The sequence below is a fragment of the Rhinoraja longicauda genome, chromosome 8 (assembly GCF_053455715.1).
Source record: "Rhinoraja longicauda isolate Sanriku21f chromosome 8, sRhiLon1.1, whole genome shotgun sequence".
NCBI classification, from domain to species: Eukaryota; Metazoa; Chordata; class Chondrichthyes; order Rajiformes; family Arhynchobatidae; genus Rhinoraja; species Rhinoraja longicauda.
Genome location: NC_135960.1, coordinates 55,119,684 through 55,136,814, shown reverse-complemented (window position 1 = coordinate 55,136,814; position 17,131 = coordinate 55,119,684). Strand labels below are relative to the sequence as shown.

General features: G+C 35.2%; 1 protein-coding gene across 1 annotated transcript in view; it reads left to right on the top strand.

Moving 5' to 3' along the window:
- The window catches only part of ttn.2 (titin, tandem duplicate 2), a 314,983-nt gene that overhangs the window by 92,874 nt on the left and 204,978 nt on the right, over positions 1–17,131 (top strand). Inside the window, exons 58-82 of the mRNA XM_078404016.1 lie at positions 10–288; positions 397–675; positions 2,006–2,293; positions 3,039–3,317; positions 3,500–3,781; positions 3,868–4,146; positions 4,305–4,583; positions 4,707–4,985; positions 6,186–6,473; positions 6,687–6,965; positions 7,211–7,492; positions 9,167–9,445; positions 9,587–9,865; positions 10,376–10,654; positions 10,772–11,059; positions 11,318–11,596; positions 12,222–12,503; positions 12,617–12,895; positions 13,078–13,356; positions 13,496–13,774; positions 14,136–14,423; positions 14,660–14,938; positions 15,157–15,438; positions 16,196–16,474; positions 16,606–16,884. Of these exons, the coding sequence (XP_078260142.1) occupies positions 10–288; positions 397–675; positions 2,006–2,293; positions 3,039–3,317; positions 3,500–3,781; positions 3,868–4,146; positions 4,305–4,583; positions 4,707–4,985; positions 6,186–6,473; positions 6,687–6,965; positions 7,211–7,492; positions 9,167–9,445; positions 9,587–9,865; positions 10,376–10,654; positions 10,772–11,059; positions 11,318–11,596; positions 12,222–12,503; positions 12,617–12,895; positions 13,078–13,356; positions 13,496–13,774; positions 14,136–14,423; positions 14,660–14,938; positions 15,157–15,438; positions 16,196–16,474; positions 16,606–16,884 (7,023 nt within the window). The remainder of the gene's footprint in view (positions 1–9; positions 289–396; positions 676–2,005; positions 2,294–3,038; positions 3,318–3,499; positions 3,782–3,867; positions 4,147–4,304; positions 4,584–4,706; positions 4,986–6,185; positions 6,474–6,686; positions 6,966–7,210; positions 7,493–9,166; positions 9,446–9,586; positions 9,866–10,375; positions 10,655–10,771; positions 11,060–11,317; positions 11,597–12,221; positions 12,504–12,616; positions 12,896–13,077; positions 13,357–13,495; positions 13,775–14,135; positions 14,424–14,659; positions 14,939–15,156; positions 15,439–16,195; positions 16,475–16,605; positions 16,885–17,131) is intronic.

Here is a 17,131-nt window from a genome sequence, read left to right as displayed (position 1 = left end):
CTAAATCAGAACCACCCTCCTTTGTGAAAGGGATTGAAAACGTCACCACATTGTCTGGAAATTCAGCCAGTTTTAACAGCCAAATAGGAGGCTCAACTCCCATATATGTCACATGGATGAAGGACAAAGATGAAATCAGAGAAGATGAAAATATTAAGATATCTTTTGAGAACAGTATTGCCGTACTGCACATTGCTTCTATTGAATCAAATCATAGTGGAAAGTACACATGTCAGGCTGCGAATGATGCAGGAACTGAGAAGTGTTTTGCAACTTTGTCAGTAACAGGTTGGTATGATGCACTTGACCTTTGTAAATTTCAGTCATGTATGATGAGTGCAAGAGATAAATGATTTTTTTACGTCGTCAATTGAGAACGTATGGTTTTTCTTGCAGAACCTGCACAAATTGTAGAGAAACCTGAGCCTTCAAATGTAACCTCAGGAACAATGGCAATCTTGGAATGTGTTGTTGCTGGTACTCCAGAACTGAAAGTTAGATGGTTCAAGAATCAAAAGGAATTGACATCCAGCAGGAAATATAAAGTGACTTTCGTGAATAAGGTGGCAGTCCTCAAGATACAGTCTGTTGATAAGGATGATAGTGGGGAATATGCTTTTGAAGTACAGAATGAGTTCGGACACAGCAATTGCACAACTTCATTGACAGTGCTAGGTTGGTGATTTTCTATGTGTTGAAATCATTGATAGTACATTTTATAATAGCAGCTGAAAGGGTTCAGTATAATTTTTATATAGTCTAAGAAGATTATACTTTAAATACTTTTAAATCAAAGTTATGTATTCAACTTATATTGTCTTCTGAATGCACACAAAATGTTCTACAGTAAACCCTCTTTTTAACGGTTTTCGGTTATAGTAGACAGACCCCTGACTCGCACCGTTTACCCAGCCGCTAAGAGCACAGGTTTACGAGGGTCCCCGTCCGACTTGCAAGCCCTTCTTCGCTCACCGCGTGGTCCGGGTGATACAGCTGTTGTTGCGGCTTGTGTAGCCCTGGAAACAGTGCTTTCTTCAGTCCGCCGCCACCTACAGGATGCGCTCGTTCACCATGGGGCTCACTCCCCTCTCAACTGCTGCTGCTTCTTCCATTTGGCGTTGGCTTTGTCCGTTCCCTGCACAACCGCTGCTTCCTTCTCCCATCGCTCTGTCTACTTGGCCTCCATACCCCCCCCCCCCCCCGCCGCTGCTGCCTCAACCCCCCCCCCCCCCCCCCAGGACCTCCTCTCCTCCTCCCTTGGAGTTGCTGACATACTCCACATTAGCAGCATTTACTGAGTTTTTATTGTCATTGGCTGCAGCCTGAAGAGAGAGCTTGCCCCAGGGGCTACAACATGAGCCGCAACAATGGCCGCATGAACCGGTGAAGAAGGGCTGGCTGGTGCAGAATAGTGGTATCAGCACCTAGTTTTAAGGTGGAGTGACACAAAGTGTTGGAGTAACTCAGCAGACCGAATCAGTCTGAAGAAGGGTCTTGATATCACCTATCTGTTCTCCAGCGAAGCTGCCTGACCTGCTGAGTTACTCCAGCACTTTGTGTTCTTTTGTGTATTAACCAACATCTGCAGTTCTTTGTTTCAACCACATATAATTATAACATCTTACTCGATTATAACAGAGAATTGGCAATAATGGACTATATCCCCCCCCTTCCGATGGTCTGTTCCAACGAAGGTTTACTGTGTATATAATGATCAGTACTGTTACAATTGTGCTCATCATTCAAGTGCAATTGAGTGGAGCATGTTTACTGCATCTCCTGCTCAATAGCTTATGGTATTACATTGAATTACCAGTGAATCATGAGATCAGAAAATACATTACATTAGTTGACACACCTTCTGCTCTGCAGTAGACGTAAGAAGTGATCGCACTTCCATCTCTTACATTTTAATTCTATTTCCATCCAGTTTCTGACAGGGAGGATAAATCAAAAATCTTACAATGGATGTTTCAAGATTTTTCTTTTGTTCTGTGTTATACAGATCGGATAATTGCTCCATCTTTTACAAAAAGTTTAAAGAAAATGGATACTAATTTGGGATCCTTAATGCACATGGAGTGCAAAGTATCTGGTTCTCTTCCAATCAGCATATCTTGGTATAAAGATATCACAGAAATAATGACTAGTCACAAATATAACATTTCATTTGAAGAAAATACTGCATTTTTGGAGATCAAAGAACTTGAAATTACTGATGGTGGAAATTACTCTTGCAAAGCCACAAATGCTGCTGGAAGTAGTAAATGCAGTGGATTTCTAACTGTAAAAGGTTTGAGGATACCCTTATTTGAATCAACTTCTGTGCTATTTTTTTTGGTTAAAATAGGCTGAAACTTGCTGGCTAAAAGCAGAGGCCCAGAATCACTGCATTTATCTGTTTAAATGGCCGTAAATCCAAATGTGATGGTTCACTCTGCTCTGGACTCCATATAAACACAGGAGCTAAGGCTCTGTTGATTTCAATGGGCTTTGAAAGCCTTTGTATTAGAAGGCAAATTGGCTGAGTTACTTGATTACTTAATGTTGACTTAATACTTTTAATATCTCCCCGAAATCTTTAAATTTATTTTTTAAATGTATTTATTTTAATATTTCTCTAAACAGCTCAAAACTATTTAGTCATTCACGACTTTTACTGATGGCAGAGCTGTAAAGTGGGCTTTTGCTACTTTTTCATGAATCATTGGAGGCTTTGCTATCACCCAGACAGACCATGCCAGGGGAGTCTGGGATGCAATCAGGCCAGCAAGTTATGTTTTCCACATCCAGACAAATTAGTATAGATATGCAGTGAAACTTGGGTGGGGAATCAGATCTGTGATATTTCTCCCGATATTGTCCGTTTCATTGTTTTCTTTTCAATACAGATAAATTATACATATTTCAACTTCCTAAAATATTTTGACTATGTGTTCAGTAACAAAGTGTTAGAGTAGTATAATGAATTTTAGAAGTATTAGTATTTTTACTCCTGTTGATCTTACTAAATAACATTTTTCTCAAATGACTTTTAGAACCACCGATCTTTATAGAAAAACCAGTGTCCCAAGAGATTGTGCTTGGTTCTACACTACAGTTTAAAAGCATTGTGAAAGGAACTCTTCCACTATTTGTTAAGTGGTTTAAGGATAATAGGGAATTGAAACCTGGCACAAGATGTTCTATCTGGAATGAAGAAACAACACACTTCCTTGAGCTAATTTCTACCAAAATTACTGATGCTGGTGTTTACAACTGTCAACTCACCAATGAAGCTGGTTCAGTCATTAGTACTGCAAATGTATTCATCAAAGGTTTGCAATTTTTGTTAATTTCATTACTAAATAAGTTCTGTGTTACATTTTTAACGCTGTTATTGATCCTTAGGTTTCTTACACTCAAAGATGAGTGTACCAGAAGGTGATTCCATGTCCTTTGTCTACTTTATTTGACTTTGTAGTTCCATTATTCAAGTGTACTACCTTTCATTTCTCAGAGCCTCCGACCTTTGTTACAAAATTATCTTCTTCATCAACACTGAAGCAAGGAGAATTTGCACATTTTGAGTGCAAAATTACTGGTTCACCTGAAATCACAGTAACATGGTATAGAAATAACCAAGATATTAGAACCAGTGATAAATATTCAATATCATTCCAAAACTCATTGGCAGTTCTTGAGATTGCTGATGTAAAGGAGGAAGATAGTGGAGATTACTCATGTGAAGCACAGAATGAAGCTGGTGTTAACAGCTGCAATATTGTGATTCAGGTTAAAGGTGTGTAAAACAACATTTTAAAGAGAAATTGAACTCTTTGCCATTTGATTGTTTTCTAAGCCACACTGTTATCTTTTACTCTTCAGAACCTCCTTCATTTGTAAAGAAACTTGAATCTGTTGAGATAACTAAAGCTCGTGATATTACTCTTGAATGTGAGGTGACTGGTACAGCTCCCTTTGATGTTTTGTGGTATAAGGCCAATAAACAAATTCGACGCAGCAAAAAGTATAAAATGTTCTTTGACAATTCATTAGCCAGTCTTTGCATTTTAACACCTGATATCTCAGATGTTGCTGAATACAAATGTACAGTAAAAAATGATGTGGGAAGTTGCTCATGCAATTCTACAGTCAGTATGAAAGGTTAGTTATTGTATTTGTGGAAATGTATTTTTCTTCTATTTAAATCCAGTGCTCAATTATTTTTGAAGGAATTCTTCCTATTATATTAAAACATTTCAACACCATAATGAAAAGCCGAAATGAAAATTCATGTTTTATAATCCTTTGTTTTAAATTAGAACCCCCAGGATTTATAAAGAAGATTGAAAATATAACCGTATTGTCAGGCAATTCAGTTGTATTCCAATGTCAAGTAAAAGGCTCAAAGCCTATTTACATAACTTGGATGAAAGATAGAAGTATTATCCAAGAAGATGGTAATATTACTATGTCCTTTGAGAATAATATTGCTGCTCTTCAAATAAATGCTGTTGGGGAAAATCATGCTGGAAAGTATACGTGCCAGATCAAGAATGACGCAGGAACTGAGAAGTGCTTGGCTGCATTGTTAGTAGCAGGTCAGTGGGATATTGGTTAGCTTCCATTTTAATCAGTGTTAGAGTTCAGATTATTTTACGATGCATCAACTAAAGTAAAATTAATTTTAGTAACATATTGAAGAGATTTATTTTTCCTCATAGAACCAGCAAAAATCACTGAACAAGCACAGTCACTCAGTGTGACGGCAGGAAATACAGCAAACCTGGAATGTACTGTAACTGGTACACCAGAACTAAATGTTAAATGTTTTAAGGATGGCAATGAAATGGTGTCTAGCAGAAAACACAAAATCAGCTTTGATCATAACGTGATCGGCCTGAAGATTCTTTCTGTTTCTAATGATGACACTGGTGAATATACTTTTGAAGTCAAGAATCAGTTTGGAATGAGCAGCTGTAAAGCTTCATTGACAGTATTAGGTTAGTGTTTTATTTGCTATTTGAATTTGACTAATTTAAATAATCTAGTGCCAATTGAAATTTTGCTTAAAACTAATGAAATTGTGTTCACATTGACCATCGGCAAATATAAAGGCTGTAGATTTTTTTGGAAACACTATATAACAGATTCTTGCTGAATCGAGTATGCTGGTTAGGTTTCGCAATTCTCCAGGCAATAAGGCTAATACACTGGTATCCTTGGATAGTAACTCGTTCAAGCACTGTCAAGGTCGGAGCTTCTCAGCTGGGTACTCACGAAAAATACCCAATGTTGCTCCAGATTCCAGCATCTGCAAGCTCTTTTGTCTTCATACGGTTTATTGATCGCCATGGTCTTTGTAATAGCGCACATCTGCAGAGAAATATTAGAGTCACCTCGATAATAACTATTGCCAACATAGCGATTTCCACACAGAGATGCAAGTCCTCATGTTTGGAGTCAGCAATTCAAAGTTGTTTTTAAATTGAATATATGCCTGGAGACACAGGTAATGTTTCTCCATTGAAATTATTGAAGGGAAATTCAATATTCCCTTCAACAATTTCAATAGAGAAATATTGAAGGAGTGAGGTATTTGAGGTAATTGATATATTGGAATCTATTTGAATATTATAGGCAGATTCATTCTTTAAACTTTAAAAACATTTATTAAAAAAATATTTAACAGTTTTAATGTTTGAAAAGCTTTTCAATAATTTTTCAATAATTTTTTAAAAAATATTTCTGATTTTTTTTGTATCTCAGCATCATTCAGCAAGAGTGTTTTGCAATTGGCACTTAATAAGTTGTCAATTTTTTTCAAGCTTTTCAGTGGGTATGGCTATTTGGTTCCACTCTCTAATGCAGTCCCATTGCATCACCGATTTAGATTTGCTGTCATGGAGAGTGTCGCCATGAGGGAATGAGCTGAATACTCTTGTGTGGGAAATCCAATAAACAAATCCAAAATGTTGTATGGCAGTTAGCAATGAGGATGGTCATTGATGATTGCAATTTCCATGTTCCATAACAATGGGATAATGAACATCAGCTGTTTTGGGATTTTATTTGAGTTATGTTATTGAAACATGCTAATACATACAAAAGTTTCTTACTAGGAACAAAAAAACAAATAATTTAATTAATTTAAAGCATTTGCTCTTTGAGTTGATCAGCTGTGTTTTTGGTATCTTGGACAGATCAACTAATTCCTCCAGTGTTCACTCGAAAATTACGGAAAATGGACATTGTTTTAGGATCGTCCGTGCAAATGGAATGCAAAGTTTCTGGTTCTCTTCCAATGGTCCTTTCTTGGTATAAGGATTTCAAATTAATAACATCTAGTGAAAAATACAAAATATTATGTCAAGATAACACAACAACTTTGGAATTTGATCAACTAGAGATTTCAGATCGTGGAACTTATATTTGCAAAGCAAATAATTCAGTTGGAAGTGATGAATGCAGTGGTTTCTTAAATATAACAGGTTTGAAAGTTGAATTTACTTTCAGCTCAGTTTATATCTTATTCATATTTATACGGATTTACATTTTTTGATGTTTGCTTGCTGCCATAGCAAAAAAAATTAACATGCAAAGCATTTAAAATTGCTTGCAGTTTATTTTAATTAATTTTAGATCTGACCTTTAACTTTTCTTCATAAAATTGCAATGGTGTTTTTTTTTTACCTGACTTTCAGAGCCTCCAGGTTTTATAGAAAAACCTATGTCTCAGGAAAGCTTACCTGGTTCCACGGTGTGGTTTAGAAGTGTTGTGAAAGGAACAGCTCCAATAACTATAAAATGGCTGAAGGATGGCAGGGAACTGATGTCTGGAGCTGATTGTTTCATTTTAAGTGAAGGCTCAACCAGTTCACTTGAGTTGTTTTCAGCCAAAGTTTCTGATTCGGGTGACTATATTTGTGAAATCAGCAACAGAGTTGGCAGTGTCACTTGTGCAGCAAGACTCTTTATCAAAGGTGTGCAATTTATCTGTGCTTGTTTCACCATTGTGGAATGTTTACATTTGTGTGCATAAACGTTTTGATTTGTTATATAATTTTCTCTTTGTTATTTTTATTGTTATTTTTTGTGCTTTCTTTTGTTCTTTTGTTTGTGTTTTCTATTGTTCTTTTTGTATTGTCCACGTGGTATTCTTTATGTTGAATGGAATCATTTTGGACACTTGTATGTATAGTTAAATTTACAACGTTGTTTTCTACAGAGCCTCCATATTTTATTATGAAGTTAGAACCAACGGCAATATTTAAAAAAGGAGATACAGCAAGTTTTGAGTGTAAAATAACTGGCACAGCTGAAATTAAAGTCACTTGGTTCAAGAATCAACATGAAATTAGTTTCAATGAAAAATATAAAATGTCATTTGTTGATTCTGTGGCATTCTTAGAAATTGTTGATGTATACCTGGATGACACAGGGAATTATTCCTGTAAAGCCCAAAATGAAGCTGGCAGTGAATCTTGTGACATTGCAGTCACAGTTAAAGGTGTGTGAAAATTCTCAGTTATATGTTATATCATTGGTTTATCATCTTTTTCCAGTCATATTGCAAAAACATTTAATTAAGGAATAATGAGAACCTTGACATAAGGAGCTGAATCATATAAATTTTTGATTGGTATATTTATCATCTAATTGTTGCTTGTTTTTGATTCCGATGGATCCATAAAATATGATATGAATATTTTCTATAATGGTAAAAAATGATTTGATTGATCAGTTGGATGCTGGCTGAAGCAGTCCAGGCTTCTTGGTTAGAAACATAGAAAATAGGTGCAGGAGTAGGCCATTTGACTCTTTGAATCAGCACCGCCATTCTTTTCTAATCATGGCTGATCATCCATATTCAGTACCCTGTTCCTGCTATCTCCCCATATCCCTTGATTCCATTAGGCCTAAGAGCTATATCCAACTCTCTCTTGAATACATCACTGAATTTCAAGACCTTTAGATGATTCACCAAAGTTAGACACAAAACCTCTCCTTGCAGCTGAAACCCTCAAATCCAAGCATCATTCTGGTAAACCTAAGATAGACCCAAAATGCTGGAGTAACTCAGCGAGTCAGGCATCATCTCTGGAGAAAAGGAATAGGTGACTTTTCGGGTCGAGACCCTTCTTCGGAATGAGAATCACGGGAAAAGGAAACTAGAGATATAGACGGTGATATACAAAGAAACTATACATAGTTGGATGCTCTGGTGTATTTGGAGAGTTATGGGTATCCCATCCATGAACTTTTGAGGCTCAGAGTTTCTTTGGAAGCCAGAAGGAGTTCCTTTTCCTCATTTGGTTTAAAAATTAGCCATAGAACCATAAAGCAGGTGCTTCAATGCCAATTTCACTGCCAATTCCATCTATCAATATAATCCCATTTAACAGCACTTGGTCTTTAGGTAATCTAGATACAGTACAATGAGTGGGAGTACTTGGCTCCACTCAGCCAGGTTCCACCTACTCTGGTTGAAAATGTCTTCCTCAGGTCTCATCTAAATATCTTATTCTTTACCCAAAATCTATGCTCTGTTGTTGTAAATGTCCTACTATTTATCCGATCCATGCCCGTCGTAACATTGAACATCATTATCAACCCCCACGTTCTCAGCCTCTTTTGCTCCAAGGAAGAGAAAAAAATCAATCTTTTCGATGTCCTCATAACTGAAACACTCCATCCAAAACAACATCTCTGTTAATCTTCTCTGCACCATCCCCCATGCAATCATATCCCTTAGACAGCAGCGCACCAGAACTGTGCTTTTGCTCTGGCTGGGGACTAACCAGTTCCACCAAAATATCTCTGCTCTTGTATCACATGTCCTAGTTAATAAAGCCAAGTATCAAATATGCCACTTCAAGGATCCTTGGATTTGTACATTGAGATCTCTCTATTTTTAGTACTCCCATCAGGTCTTTTAATTTCATTCCATATGTCCTGCCCTCTATTAGCCCTTCTAAGGTGCATCACCTCAGATTCAGCAGTATTATGCTATAGAATTTATCCATAGGCAGTTGCAATGGGCATGCTGCTCCGGAAATCATTAAATTGCTATTTTTGTCATTTATGCGATTCTTGCTGCCAATGGCTTTTTACGAGAGACATTGTGCAAACTTAAAAAAGTGGGCTGTGATTCGTAAATCATGATATCATGTTTACTCTTCAGAACCTCCCACATTTTCAAAGGAACTTGAACCTGTTGAGGTAGTTAAAGCCAGTGATGTTATTCTTGAATGTGAGGTGGCTGGTACAGCTCCCTTTGAAGTTTTGTGGTATAAGGACAATAAACAAATACGGCGCAGCAGAAAATACAAAATGATCTCTGACAGTTCTTTGGTCAGTCTTTGCATTCTAACGTCTGATGGCTCGGATGTTGGGGAATACAAGTGCATGGTAAAGAATGATGTGGGAAGTTGTTCCAGTAGCTCGGCAGTCAATTTGAAAGGTCAGTTTTCAGTAATCTTAACTAGATGTTGTTTGGTATGTAGTAATATTGTATGTTTTAAAGCAGAATATTTTAAATTATTAAATATTAGTAGTTTCATTTTAAGTTATAACCTGGTATATTCTCTTTACTTTAAACTAGAGCGACCAGTCTTTGTGCAAACAATAGAAAATGCAACAGTATTTTCTGGAAATTCTGCTGTATTTCAATGTCTTGTAAGAGGCTCAGTTCCTATAATTACAAGCTGGAGAAAAGATGACAAACGTATCAAAGAGGATGATAATATTAAAATTTCTTTTGAAAACAATATGGCCACATTACAGATCATCAAGGCTGAAGAAGATCACAGTGGAAATTATATTTGTCAGGCAAAAAATGATGCAGGAACAGCAAAATGCTTTGCCACATTGGCTGTAATGGGTTAGTAGGAAATTATAAACATAAATATTGCCCACAAATTATTGATTTTGATTTGAGTATTTCTCACAGTAAAATTATTATAATTTTTGAATGAATTATATGAATATTAAAGTAAATATGTAATGTTATGGTTAGCAATGGGAACATTTTCCGTGTTGAGTAGCCATTGACTGGGTTGTTTGGTAATATTTGGAATGTAGGTCTTTCTTATCTTGTACATGCCATTGACAAATCTTAGTAAAAGTGCTTCCAATATAATAGTTTGTTATTTTATTAATTTCCCCATAATATCTGTTTTGTGAGGCACTGTATGCTGAACTTATTACAAGGAACACATTCTGTCAGCATGTAGTAGAAACATTTATTATCGTAGTATTATCTAGATTTGAAGATTTGAACCTTCAAGAAACGTACAAATCCACTATTCTCCACAAAATTTATTATCATAACATATCAATCTTGCATAAATATTGCTTAATTTATGATGTAAATAATATATTTTTCCCACAGAACCTGCAAATATCATAGAAAAAACTGAACATCTCACAGTAACTGCAGGAAATCCAGCTATTCTGGAATGTACAGTAGCCGGAACACCAGTATTAAATGTTGCATGGTTCAACAATGGAAAGCAGTTAGAAACAAATAGAAGATATAGATTGAGTTTTGTGAATAAGGTGGCCTGTCTAAAACTGTTGTCTGTTGGCATAAACGACAGCGGAGACTATACTTTCGAAGTCCATAATGAGTTTGGAGCCAACAAATGTAATATTTCTTTGACTGTGATAGGTCAGTATGCAACTTGTGTTGATGTTTTGTCTCTTTTCGCTTTTGATTGCCATAGTGCATTGCAAAATTAGAAGTACATCATTTTTTTAAATCATTTTTTTCCTTTATGTTGAGCAGAACAAATAATTCCTCCGTTGTTTACAAGAAAATTAAAGGACGTGGGCAGTACTTTAGGGTATTTTGTCCGAATGGAAAGCAAAGTTTCTGGTTCTATTCCAATGAACATAACTTGGTGTAAAGAGGACAAAGAAATATCAGCTAGTAACAAATACAAGATGCTATTTCAAGAGAACACAATCTCATTAGAAATCATTGAACTAGACTTTCCAGATGGTGGAAATTACACTTGCAAAGTAGCAAATTCAGCAGGAAAGGATGAATGCAGTGCTGTCTTAAGTATAAAAGGTTTGAATAGTTGCTTTCCTACATGTCCCACTTTCTCAAATGTAAATACATTCTTTACAAAGCATTTCTATATATAGTTTGACAAAGTATTGAAGTAGTTAAATAAATGAATTAACCATCTATCTTTATTTTAAGACCGCTTAGACTTTTGAAGAATATATTAGTGCATCTAATTTGTAAAGTCAAATTTAATCTGATCATATTTTCTAGTTTCAATTTGAATCTGAGTTAATTGAATCTTTTTTGATTGATTTTTAGAACCCCCAAGCTTTATAGATAAAATAATGTCTCAAGAAGTTATACTCGGTTCTACGGTACAATTTAGGGGTGTTGTGAAAGGAAGCACACCACTATCCACAAAATGGTTCAAAGGGGACAGAGAATTGATGCATGGTGTGGCATATTCTATTTGGAATGAAGGCTCGACATACTTTCTAGAATTGCTCTCAGCCAAAATATCTGATGCGGGTAGCTACACCTGCCAAGTTAGCAATGAAGTTGGTACAAATGACTGTTCTGCAAATCTCTTTGTTAAAGGTGCGCAATTTTGGCTTTTATACTCTGTTGTGCGTTATGTAAATAGTTTTTCTTCTGCTTTGTTACCTTGGAAGTTTAGCTACGTTATTTTGTTTTCTTGACGGTGTTTGTCACCTCGTACGTTCAACAACATCATTTTATCTTCCTGATGGTTGACTGGATTTTGCCAAATAAATGCATATTTGCAAAAAGGAAGTGAGCTTGGTGGCCTTGTGGCATTCAAATCTCAGTTGATGGCAGACTCAACGCTTTTGGAAGTCCTGGAGTTTCCCCATTAACTGCAAGATAAAGCACCATTTAATGGTGGAGAATTCTGTCTTTCTTCAGGAAACAAAAAGGAGAATTTTCCTCGGTGAAATTAAAGACAGTGCTGGAGATTTTAAGGATTCTTATAGCCTGGTATCCCATCACAAAACTGAGTAATAAACCATTTTACTGGATACAGTTATGGGGAACATGAAAAAAGGAATATTGTTTCCCTGACTTAAGAGGGAGCACAATTTGAGTAGGTTTGGTGAATTTGATCAGTGTTTTATGGCCAATTATTTATGCATACACATTCGTTTGAGTTGGTTTTGATTACTGTATAAATGTATGTTGAAATTTATAATATTTTGGCTTTTAGAACCTCCAAGCTTCATTAAAAAGCTGCAATCGCCAACCGTCCTAAAGAAAGGAGTTTCAGCACATTTTGAGTGCAGTTTAAGGGGCACACCTAACATTAAAGTTACCTGGTACAAAAATGGCGATGAAATTGTGGCCAGTGAAAAGTTTGTGATGACATTTGATGGTGCTGTGGCAGTTCTTGAGATGATTGATGTGATTCTGGACGACAGTGCGTGCTACATCTGTGAGGCACAAAATGAAGCTGGTAGTGAGAGCTGCAGCACTGAAGTTGAAGTTAAAGGTCTGTAATAATGTATTTTATTCAGTGAGACAATAAATTCTTTACTTTCTTGTTCAGGGGTACTGATAGTATCTTGATTCATTGAGATGTTTTTTATTGTGATTACTTTTTAGAACCACCAAGCTTTAGACGAAAACTTCAATCCACTGAGATAGTTAAATCCAGTGATATTTCTCTTGAATGTGAGGTGGCTGGTACAGCTCCCTTTGAAGTCATGTGGTATAAAGACAATAAACAAATTCGACGTAGTAAAAAATACAAAATGATCTCTGACGGTTCTTTAGTTAGTGTTTGCATTCTAAATTCTGATACCACAGATGTTGGTGAATACAAGTGCATCGTACAAAATGATGTGGGGTGTTGTTCCTGCAGTTCTACAGTCAGTTTGAAAGGTCAGTTTTACAAGTTCATCAGAAAATATTTCCTTCTGAAGTTTATGATGATGGCAGAATCATTTAATTATTTATTTGGAAACTCAATGCTGAACTATTTGTAAACATTTATATTACTTTTTAACTGTCATGACAAGGGGACATAACTCAATTTAGTCATGTTATTATTTATTTTAAACTAGAACCCCCAGGATTTATAAAGAAGATTGAAAATATAACATCAGTATCAGGCAATCCAGTTATATTTCACAGTCAAGTAAAAGGCTCAAAGCCTATTTATTTAACTTGGATGAAAGATAAAGATGTTATCGAAGAAAATGGTAATATTACTTTGTCGTTTGAGAATAATATTGCTACTCTTCAAATAAATGCTGTTGGAAAAAATCATGCTGGAAAGTATACGTGCCAGGCCAAGAATGATGCAGGAACTGAGAAGTGCTTTGCCGCATTGTTGGTCGCAGGTCAGTAGGCAATTAATAGCTTGTTATTTCCCTGCATTCCATTTTTCTCTTATTATAAATCAATTTGGGTATTTTGCCATGCATTGACCAAAATGAAATTAATGCTAATGATATATAAAATAGATTTTTATTCTCATAGAACCAGCACAAATCACAGAACAAGCACAGTCAATCAGTGTGACGGCAGGAAATACAGCAAACCTGGAATGTGCTGTAACTGGTACACCAGAACTAAATGTTAAATGTTTTAAAGATGGTAACGAAATGATGTCTTGTCGAAAACACAGAATCAGCTTTGAGAATAATGTGGTCAGCATAAAGATTCCTTCTGTGTCTAATGATGACACTGCTGAATATACTTTTGAAGTCACGAATCAGTTTGGAATGAGCAGCTGTAAAGCTTCATTGACAGTATTAGGTTGGTATTTTAGTTACAATTGGAAGTCAGCTAATCTACATAATTAATGCATTTAAAATAATGGCTATTAAATAAGGAAATCACAATCGCATAAAACCCAAATTTACATAAAGATAATGTTATAACGTTCCAATTGAAAATTATGGGATGTCTAAGAGCAACTACTGTGAGAAATTTGAAATTAATTTTGGCTTTCAGTAGTCACTATATAAAATATATATATATATATATATATATATATATATTATATCAATACACATGATAATTCTTAAAACTTTAAAAAGCATTATAGTTTATGATTAATTTAACTATTTGCTGTATGAATTGATTGGCTGTGCTTTTATCATTTTACCTTGGACAGATCAACTAATTCCCCCATTGTTTAGACGAAAATCACGCAAAATGGACAGTGCTTTAGGGTCTTTCATGCAAATGGAATGCAAAGCTTCTGGTTCTCTTCCAATGAGCTTCTCATGGTATAAAGATCGCATTTTAATAACAACTAATGAGAAATACAAAATATTATCTCAAGATAACACAACAACTTTGGAAGTGAATCAACTAGAGATTTCAGATCATGGAACTTATATTTGCAAAGCAACCAATTCAGTGGGAAATGATGAATGCAGTGCTTTCTTAAATATAACAGGTTTGAAAGATAAATTTGCTTCCAGCCTAATTTATATCTTTTTTGTATTTATACACTTAATCATTTTTTGATTTTTGCCTCTTACTCTAAGGAAAACGACTATATTTAGAGCTTAAATTTGATTGCAAATTATTGTAATTTCTTATTTTATTAGTTTTGGTTTTTTTAACACACAATGCAGTATATACAATGTACTCTTGGGAACCAATGGTGTTTTTTTTCTACCTGACTTTCAGAGCCTCCAGATTTTATAGAAAAACCTATATCCCAGGAAAGCTTACCTGGTTCTACAGTGCAATTTAGAAGTGTTGTCACAGGAACTGCACCAGTAACTATTAAATGGCTGAAGGATGGCAGGGAATTGATGTCTGGAGCTGATTGTTTCATTTTAAATGAAAGCTCAACAAGTTTACTGGAGTTGTTTTCAGCCAAAGTTTCTGATTCAGGAGACTATATTTGTGAAGTCAGCAACAAAGTTGGCAGTATCACTTGTGCAGCAAGACTCTTTGTAAAAGGTGTGCAATTTGTCTTTACATGTTTAACCATCGCGGAATGGTTTTGAATATTGTGTTTAATATGTTTTGTAATTTTTTTATTATTAATGTTACTTTTGTGTCGTGCATTGTCTTTCATTCTTTTTTTTGTTTTATATGTCTAAATTGTTTGTTATGTTGAATGGTTATTTTTTGTATTTTAACATGTTTCATGGTTTGTAATAACTTTGTTTTAACAGAGCCTCCATATTTTATTAAGAAGTTAGATCCAACAGCAATATTAAAAAAAGGAGAGACGACAATTTTTGAGTGTAAAGTAACTGGCACACCTGAAATCAAAATAACTTGGTTCAAAAATTATCGTGAAATTAGTATCGATGAAAAATGCAGAATGACATTTGTTGATTCGGTGGCAATTTTAGAGATTGCTGATGTAAACTTGGATGACACTGGGAATTATTCTTGTAAAGCCCAAAACGAAGCCGGCAGTGAATCTTGCGACATTATGGTCACAGTTAAAGGTGTGTAAATATTCCCATTTTCATTTTCCATGACTAGTCAATGTCTTTCCAGTCACTTTTCACCTTTTTGTTTAATTAGAACCTTTATTTAAAACACTGACTGTTCTGCTATTTTAAATGGGCATTAAAAGTAACAGCTTGACTCAAATTGATTTGTGAACCTATATCTAACTATTTTAATAGAATGTTTCAAAACTGACTCCTAAAGACTGGACCTAATTTCTGGACCACTGCTGGTTAAGTAGAAAGCCCTCACTTGCAGACCAAGACTTTCTTTATTAGGGCAGAAGGAGCTCTCTCACTTCTCCTGTACCTTTATAGAAAGATGTTTAAATTCTCTTGATGACATTGCTACGTTCCTAGCAATATTTATTCATCTGCATCTTCGTTTCCTGTTGTCTGATATATAAATTCCAATTCTTGCACTTTTATCCACACCCTTACCTAACTAATTTATATTGAAGATTTGATTCATAGGCACCTGAGGAAAAGCTGATATGGCTAAATATTATTTTGAAGTTGTGGAAATGTATGAAGCAAAACAATTGCAAGCATATTACATTTTATTAATCCATGTTGAATGATAGCTGCAGCAGAATATATCTGCAATCCAATTGGTGTTCAGTGCTTATCTCTAACACGTTAAAATAAAAATCATTCGGACTTTTGCTTCAATGGTTGTTGTTAGGAATCATTTTGTAAACCTACACCTAGGCCCCTGTGATTTGTAAACTATATTATCGTGTTTGCTCTTCAGAATCTCCTACATTTGTGAAGAAGCTTGAACCTGCTGAGGTAGTTAAATCCAGTGATGTTACTCTTGAATGTGAGGTGGCCGGTTCAAGTCCCTTTGAAATTTTGTGGTATAAGGACAATAAACAACTTCGTCGCAGTAAAAAGTACAAAATGATCTCCGACATTTCTTTAATCAGCCTTTGCATTCTAACATCTGATACCTCAGATGTTGGCGAATACAAGTGTATTGTAAAAAATGATGTGGGAAGTTGTTCTTGCAGTTCTACAGTCAGTTTGAAAGGTCAGTTCTGTCCTTATTCGAGTTTCTTGGATATTGCGTGCTATTTATTTCATTAACAATTACTTAGTAAGGAATACTGACTTTTTTCAATCATGGTTTAAATATAACAAGATATATTTTCTTTAAATTAGAGCGACCAACCTTCATACAAACAATAGAAAATGCAACAGTATTTTCTGGAAATTCAGCTGTGTTTCAATGTCATGTAAGAGGATCAGAACCCATAACTACAAGTTGGAAAAAAGATGACAAACGTGTCAAGGAAGATGAAAATATTAAAATTTCCTTTGAAAATAATATTGCCACATTGCAGATCATTAATGCTGAGGAAAATCACAGTGGAAATTATATTTGTCAGGCAAAGAATGATGCAGGAACAACAAAATGCTTTGCTACTTTGATTGTAATGGGTTAGTAAGAAATTATAAATACAAGTATTATCTGCATAATATGCATTTCATGGAATTTATATTACCACTAAAATTATTATAACTTAAAACTTAAATAGTGCGCAACAAAGTGAGGGAATGTTATAACTGGAAATGGGACATTTCCATGTTGAGCAGCTAGCACTGGATGCAGCATCATAATAAGTAAAATATTGTTTCATTTCTAATTCTCTACGGTACCCAATCATTCATCATCAAATCTTCAAAA